This window comes from Hyalella azteca, unplaced genomic scaffold (genome assembly GCF_000764305.2).
Source record: "Hyalella azteca isolate HAZT.00-mixed unplaced genomic scaffold, Hazt_2.0.2 contig9799, whole genome shotgun sequence".
NCBI lineage: Eukaryota > Metazoa > Arthropoda > Malacostraca > Amphipoda > Hyalellidae > Hyalella > Hyalella azteca.
The window spans coordinates 57,314-65,966 of record NW_025939859.1 but is presented as its reverse complement, the minus strand read 5'-3'; the positions used below and the strand labels follow the sequence as shown (position 1 = coordinate 65,966).

General features: G+C 43.3%; 1 protein-coding gene across 1 annotated transcript in view; it reads right to left on the bottom strand.

Annotated features, from left to right (window-relative positions):
* The window catches only part of LOC108682195 (alpha-catulin), a gene marked incomplete at its 3' end in the record, with an annotated part of 23,971 nt that extends 19,083 nt beyond the window's left edge, over positions 1-4,888 (bottom strand). The window contains exons 1-4 of the mRNA XM_047882158.1: positions 4,856-4,888; positions 3,836-3,956; positions 2,219-2,487; positions 819-1,028 (exon numbers count right to left, since the gene is read on the bottom strand). Coding sequence (XP_047738114.1) covers positions 819-1,028; positions 2,219-2,487; positions 3,836-3,956; positions 4,856-4,888 — 633 coding nt within the window. The remainder of the gene's footprint in view (positions 1-818; positions 1,029-2,218; positions 2,488-3,835; positions 3,957-4,855) is intronic.
* Between the last annotated feature and the right edge of the window lie 3,765 nt (positions 4,889-8,653).

Genomic DNA, 8,653 nt, shown 5'->3' with positions numbered 1-8,653 from the left:
CCGGGCTGGTACAGCTGCCCGGACTGGTACAGCTGCCCGGGCTGGTATAGCTGCCCGGACTGGTACAGCTGCCCGGGCTGGCACAGCTGCCCGGGCTGGTACAGCTGCTCGGGCTGGTACAGCTGCCCGGACTGGCACAGCTGCCCGGGGCAGGTACAGCTGCTCGGGCTGGTACAGCTGCCCGGACTGGTACAGCTGCCCGGGCTGGTACAGCTGCCCGGGGCAGGTACAGCTGCCCGGGCTGGTACAGCTGCCCGGACTGGTACAGCTGCCCGGGCTGGTACAGCTGCCCGGGCTGGTACAGCTGCCCGGGGCTGGTACAGCTGCCCGGGGCTGGTACAGCTGCCCGGGCTGGTACAGCTGCCCGGGCTGGTACAGCTGCCCGGGGCTAGTACAGCTGCCCGGGCTGGTACAGCTGCCGGGCTGGTACAGCTGCCCGGACTGGTACAGCTGCCCGGGCTGGTATAGCTGCCCGGACTGGTACAGCTGCCCGGACTGGTACAGCTGCCCGGGCTGGTACAGCTGCTCGGGCTGGTACAGCTGCCCGGACTGGCACAGCTGCCCGGGGCAGNACTCTTTTTCTTAAATTCAATGATGACTGAGCGAATTGTGTTTGCCGGAGGTATTGATGACTGAGCGAATTGTGTTTGCCGATCGTTAAACTAAAATTCAGAACCCAATGCACCTCGAAAAGAGTAACCGATGTCTCTCATAGGCTGTAATATGAGATCTCAGCCTTTATAGCTTACAAGCTCAGTGAACCTGATATTTCATAAATGATTGTATTAAATAGCTAACTTCGGTCACTAGAAACAAACCTTGGAGGCGACTAGCAGCAGCATCGTGCTTCTGTCAAGCACCTTCCTAGCGGCGGTCATCTGAGCCCTTCGTCTCTCATCCTTGAGGTCGTTCTGGCGGTCTGCTGAGAGGTGCGCTAGCTCCACCATCTCCCCGCCAAACTGGCTGAACGCCGACACGAACTCCGTGAAGTTCGTCACGCTTTCCAGCCGCGACATCGAGTGGCTAATCTGATCATGGCGCCGGCGAGAACAGGTTAGCATTAACTATGACTTGAAAAAATAAGAATCTTCAACGTGAAATCGACTCTGGTGTTGGTACATAGGAAGAACTCACAAGCGGAGACATTAATTAGTAGAAAAGAGTACCCACATGAAAAGGAGTCATGAACTGATGCTCATAATATTCACAGAAGGCACATGCAATTCATCCGCCAAACATTACAAAATATCGACTGCTTGCGACAATAATGCGAGTTCCATGAGAAGATCGATTTATGGAACGGAGAAACAGAAATGAGATTTCCCATTCGATGTGGCCGGCACCAAAGCAAGAACAAACTGAGTGAGTTAAATGAATTGATTCGTGTGAAATCAAACAATATTGTAAATTGATAAGAATGGAACAAAGCAGCGTCATCAGGACTGAACTTTATGGCATGACGCCGCTCTGAAGCTTAAGTCGTCGTAAGCAGCCATTCCGAAATGCTATCGTATATTCAAATTAATGAATGCAAAAAGTTTGATATCTTTGAAATCAGGAACATAATGGAAACGTCACTTGCAGGTGCTATATTGTGCTAACACGGCCAGTTTGGACGTTAACACGGCGAGCTCACGTGTTAACACGCCTGCTTACGTGTTAACACGGCCTGCTTACGTGTGACACGGCCAGCTCACGGTCACGTGTGACACGGCCAGCTTACGTGTTGACACGGCCTGCTTCCGTGTGAGCACGGCCTGCTTACGTGTTAACACGGCCTGCTTACGTGTTAACACGGCCTGCTTACGTGTTAACACGGCCTGCTTACGTGTTACACGGCAAACACATTCGGACACATCACGTGTGCATGTAACACATTCGTATACATCACGTGTGCAGGTAACACATTCGGACACGTGTGCAGGTAACACATTCGTACACACCACGTGTGTAGGTAACACATTCGGACACATCACGTGTGCAGGTAACATATTCGTACACATCACGTGTGCAGATAACACATTCGGACACATCACGTGTGCAGGTAACACATTCGGACACATCACGTGTGCAGATAACACATTCGGACACACCACGTGTGCAGGTAACACATTCGTACACATCACGTGTGCAAGTAACACATTCGTACACATCACGTGTGCAAGTAACACATTCGTACACATCACGTGTGCATACACGGCACCACGGCACCGTTTACCTTGTCCTTGGCGAGTAGCAGCTGCTTGACCACGACAGTGTCTGCCAGCAGCAAGACTCGCGTGACGCTCGCCAGCAGACACCGCGCCGCGCGCACCAGACTGCCTCTGTACTCTATGGGTCTGCCGGGACCCATCAGACCCACGGGGTCTATGGATGTTACAGGGGTAGGGTCTGGGGGACCCATGTGAGGGGGGGAGTTGCCCACACCCATCAGGGGAGGGATGATGTGGGGTGGAGGCAAAGGCCCAGAGTTCGAAATGCCGCCGACTGATGAAGAGAAAAAAAGGAAACATTGAAATAATTAACTAATACCAATAAATACGACTGGATTACATACTAATCAGAAGGATGGAATCATGATTGCTGGCCCATTAGCACGGGTTTGTTTTTGTACGCAAAGTAACACGTTGTATCATGCAAGGCGATCCTGCGACAAATGAAACTAAGTCGTAAGTCAGACAACGCGGGACAAAAAAGCGGACCATGAAATGATGCCTGAAGTTCCTCCGGCGTCAGGGAAATGTGTTCCGGAACCTGGAATTGTGGGAAGAGAGAGGAAGAGAGTTTGAGGAAGGGAGGCATTAAGGAAGAGTAGAAAAAAATGCCCGAACGAGAGAGAACGAGGAGAGTACGATTAGGAGAGGGAGAAAGCAGGGTACGACATTAGGAGAAAAGGAAAGAGGAAATGAGAGATAATTACAGCAAGAGAATTAAATATCGAAGGGAAATGAGAGAAATTAAAGAATGAAGGAAAATTATAGAATCAAAAGAGCGAGTAAGAGCGAGCGCGACATTAAGAGAGGGAAGAAGAGCAGGGGACTACGAGAGAGAGAAAGAGCGAGTACTAGCGAGCACGACATTAAGGGAAGAAGAGCAGAGGACTACGATAGAGAGGGAGAGAGAGGGAGAGAGAGGGAGGGAGAGAGGAAGGGAGGAGAGAGAGGGAGAGAGAAGAGAGAGGGAGAGGAGAGGAGAGGAGCAACCTTATCACATGTTAGGCAGTAATCTGGACGCCATCGATCAAGGGACGGCCAACCGTGCACGTGTTGCGCCTTCCTGACCTTCTCCTGCGAACTTCCGGCCTTCATCACCGATCTGCACGCCTTTCTATCCTCCTTATTTCAGGCCTTCATAGCCTTCTCTTGCGACCTTAGGCTTTACAGATCAACTTCGATCTGTCTAATTTCCTTAAATTCTCCTAATACTGTCAGGCCTTCATTGATTTCACTTGCGACATGTATGCTCCTTTGGTGCTTTCTTGTGACCTTCAAGCCTTTCCGATCATTTGTGTTTGTCACAACTCTGCGGACTCAACTTGAAAAAATGAGGCCTTCTTCCAGGTCATTGTCAGCTTCCCATGTTGGTCCTTCATTAATTAAACTTTAGCAGGACGACGCGCAGGCGTTCTGAGCTCTTCGATGTCATTCATAGTTTCTTGATAACATTTCTGCCAGGAGTACTTTTCACATGCATTTTTTTAGATTTTAATGTGGTGCTTAAAATGAATTTGCGACGCAGCAGTTGGTCTGCTGCAGGCACAACTGCAGGTCATACGCACCTGAGTTCGCGACGCAGCAGTTGGTCTGCTGCAGGCACAACTGCAGGTCATACGCACCAGAGTTCGCGACGCAGCAGTTGGTCTGCTGCAGGCTGGATATGGAGCAGGTCAGCGGAGGGATGCAGTTAGACGTCATCTGAGCCTCGGCGCTCTCGCACAGCTTCTCTAAGCTGCTGATCTGCACACGGCAAATAGTGAAGGCAATAGTGTACCAATTTACCAGGCTGCTAAGCTGCTGATCTGCACACGGTAAATAGTGAGGGCAGCAGTGCAGCAATTTATCAGTAGCACAAACGTCATGCTTTAATGCACACTCCTCATTCGTTTTAAGATGAGCGCAAAACTAGTGTGCGAAGCATCCCTGTAAGCCAACGGGAACAATATGACGTGATCGTAAAGTCTTATAAGCAAGTAATATATTGTTAACGTTGCATTGACTTGGGAATGACAATGTAGTGAGGAGAGTAAAGATATTATCGATGATGTGTGGGTTATACAAGTTTGTTTTGAAATAAATGGGGAAAGAATAACACTTCACTAAGCGTTAATGTTTATGGCACAATTTCCCAAGCATACCCGAGGTTCTATAGGGCAACAAATGAGTCCTTAAGAAGTTCATCAATGCGTGCCATGGGAGTTGGAGACTTCATTGTAATTACTGATTAAGAATGATTCATGATATAACTGTAATAAAATAGAGACGAATGCAGCCAATAACGACGAAGTATCGACAGGAACAATTTGAGCCGTGAATTGATGATATATTCCTGAATAAATAACCTGATCTCCATAATTTATTAATTTCATTTAACAGAAGGCATTGCATACTTCAATACCTCTTGTTATCTTTAGAAGTGAAACGATGAACACCAGGGACATGAAATTTTACGCGTTTAAGTTTATCGTAAAAGAACCGATAAGCTGGAACATAGTACGACAATATATAAAGCAAGCTTTGTTGTTTATTTTAATACTGAATTGAATTATTTATTTTTAAAGCGGAAGTTTCATTCATCGACATAACAACCAATGGTTGCAAAAACCACTCGAATATAATAAAGCTAAATGCCCCCATACCGCAGCTTGAACTGGATACACAAGTGCAATCATAGCGAGATGCTCAGGCATTTAATGTGCGAACAACTCACGGCTGGAGTTCCTTTTGGGATATTTGGTGTTCAGTTAAGGGAGACAATAACATAGTAAATATGATAGCCAATATGCAAATGTACTCCAATATCGTCTATTGGTTCAGCATCGTGCCGTTCCGCTAAGGCAAAGCTGGTACAGGCCGTCGCAGCTCGAAGCTGCTAGCATTCCCGCGGCTCCTTCCCTCCAAACGGCACATAAAGGATGTGTTTATGGTTCTACATCGTCCAAGGTAATATAATATAGAAATTAATTGAAATACTTGACAGAAATGGAACTGAAGCATACAAGCAAGTGCCAAGCGAGAACTGTGAAACAGGCACATTGAAGCCATTGAATCTCTTATGGCACAAATATATTATTGCAGCTGTAAAAATTCTAAAGAATTACCAAATGGTGAAGTGGCAGGATATCGTTCGTATTTTCCGTGTTGGATGGGTTATGCCGCATCTCAGCGTTGTATAATGTAGAAGCTTTCTATGAGAATCTTTTAGAACTAAGTTAATTCGATTAGACATCCGAAGTTATGGAATCTTTACAGATCATGAGCAGTTTTTTTCACTGCATGGATCCAAATGCATACAGAAAGGCATATTCGACCGCAAAAATTCAAACAGAATGCAAAAATTCATAGCCTAATTATATTGCAAGGTTTCTTTTTAATTTCTTAATTTTTAAAGAATGCGTTTTCTATCATAGATTGACCTTCAAGTAAAGGGACATGAACAACGTTTTGCTTTTAAGAAAAAGGATCCAGATTTTGGTTTGATTTTGAGAGGCAGTATTTTCAAAGAATGACCGATTTTTAAGCTAAGATTTTTCGGATATTTGAAATTTAATTGAGCTTCTTCATAAATCTTTGACGTTGAGTTCAAGCTTTCTGAAGATGGTTTAACAAAGATGAAAATGTGTTGTGTTGATGGCTTGAGTTTAAGGAAAGTCTATTCGATGAAGGTTTCCTCAAAATTCGACGAGCAAGAAAACTTGGCTGGTCTTCCAAGTTTCCATCAATCGATTACCGGCTTTGGCGATCCATCTTTAGCGAACCAAACTTCCTTTCTAATGATCCCAAACAAGGAAAAATGTTCTCGCTGCTCCCAGGTGCGTGGTGATACGGATCTTTCTTGTGGAACACGAACCCCTCGAGCTTCTGCTCCAAAAAACAACTCCCCATTTTTTACGGAGGCGTTTTTGGCAGTTTGATGGAGGGTACACAGGAGCGGTTATTTCGGCGTTGCCAGATATATTCTCAATATTTATTAATAGAATAAAGTTACAGAGTGTAATTCTTTGATCATATTAATATTATTTAGAATTGGAGTTAAATATTTGTTTTGTTCTTTTGCATAGAGACAGTTCTCGATGATTAATCTTCGTTACCATTGAAATGTTTTCTCATATATAAATTAAATTAAAAAATTTGTGGCGCGCTCATATATTTAACCTATTTCAGTGTTTTAATCCACTTTTTAATAGAGAATTGAAAAAATTAAAACTTAGTCAATCAAGAACTATGAGCGAGTGAGAATCTTTTCGATTATTAGATTCCGGTCAAACGAACGACTTTTATCATTCCTGGTAAACTTTTTAAAAACGAAATCTGTTTAGGGAGCAAACTTGTATGGGTGACCGGGCTGAAAAATGAAAACGCGTAGCAAAGTTCGGCTTTGAGAGCTTCAGAAAATGATAGACTGAACAGGAAAGCAGGGAAGGTCAACAAAATATTAACCAAACAAATGGACCTGTGTAAAAGAAAATAAGCAGACAAAGTTTGATGAAACTTTAACTAAAAGAGTTTGTTGCTTTATACTTCGCATAAATTAAATTTTTCTGCTTCTATCTTTGCAAATTTTTGGCGTCGATATTTAGACTTAAGAGGTGCGTCAGATTTTTCTTGGCAGTAGGTACAAGCTAGATTTACCTGACTGCAAATAAAATGTGGCTTTTCATTGCCAAGTAACCATTGTCAGTAAATTTTCCATCAACTCGAATGAAAACTCGATCCAAAATAAAAGAAGTTCATACTCCCTGATTCTATTTTGGCAGTTTGATGACAAATGGAGAATACACGTAAGAATTCATAACCAAGTTCAAACAATAAGGCTGTGGATAACCATCTACATTTAACTTAGCTTCCAAAACAGAGTGCATAACGGTGAACAAACTAATAGATTTATTATTTGAATAAAAACACACAGAATTATATTAATCACTGCAATGTCAAATTCGAGCGGTTTCCGGTAACATAAATCTACTAAATCTCAGGTTACGCCTCAAAATTTGTGTGTTAGAATTGATAAAATAAATAAAAGTGTCCATGGGAGAATACTCCTTACTACAGAAATCTTTACTTTATAATACTTTACTTCATGTATGCTCACTCATTCGTACCCTTTAGACCAGTGGTTCCAAACTGTGGATCGTGATCCCCAATGGTATATCATGCATGAGAATTTTTCAAGCTTGAAAAATTGATGGAGATCATGGAGACACTAGCAAGAGTCCATGCACTCTCCATGGACCATGGAGAGTCCAATTGCACGCACCACATTAATCTTGCTGGATAGAAGCTAAAACATTCTAATCAAGTCTCCAAGTTTCCCAATAACTTCTTAGATGTCGCAGAAGCACACATGCAACGTTTGTTTTTATAATCTCTGGAGTGATTAATATTGTTACAACAACAGAGCCTAAAAATAATCTGAATAATGTCCAACTATATTTTGAGAAAAAAATTCGCATGTAAAGTTGTTCGTTGCTTGCACGGATGAAGCACTCGGCATGCTTTGCCTATATGATCTTCGAAGACGCTCCCTGCTGAACTCCAAGTCACATTGACAACAGAACTGTGCTACGCATCGTCAAACTTATTGAAGGAGCACTGAACGCCAAGCAATTTCGTTGTTGTGCAATGACATATTTGAGTTCTGTCCACCAAGACTTGTGAGCTAGTTGTTAAAGCCAAATATTCTTGCTTGTGTATTTGAACTTTTTTAAAAATTGCAGGCATGTATGGCCGCTCAAGGGAAGAAAATGGAGAAGTTATCAAAGAACATTTGGTAGCTGATAAATGTAGTCTTGAATATTAACTAGATAGGTTTCAAATTCTAAAAGACTCAACAGGCAACTACAGTGCCGCGATATAAGAAGCATAATGCACAACAATGCTATCGGTAGATGATTTCATTGACAAGGTAACTCTCCGGAAATTGAGAAAATGCCTGTATATGTTGCTCCAGTGTCTGTATCAAGTTTGGGAGATAAATACCTTAAAAAATAGCTACATTAGGAGATCGTGAAATACTTCATGATCCTACAAGAAGAGTATAACAGCTGTCTTCACGATACTGCATGATGAAAGTACGATTGTACTAAGAAGATGCAGGAGCATCATTATCATCAGAAAACATTAATATGTCATTAGTAGTTAATAAATTTAGTAAATTAAACCGATAACAATCAGCAGCCAGTTATTATTGCTTCTTCTGTTGTGATGAACGGGAAAAAGTATCTGCACTGATGAAAATATGTGTTCTCATTAAGCCATGAATGTATGGGGTCATGACAGGTGTGGTAACAGGGAAAAAGATCACGCACTAAGTAGTTTGTGAACCGCTGCTCCAGAGTCTAGACAAACATCGTTTATCCGATGTCCCTCAACAGGAACAAGAAGCCAGTCAAGTGCACCTCAAGGCATTTCTTGGTCACTCGGAGTGATAGTTAATG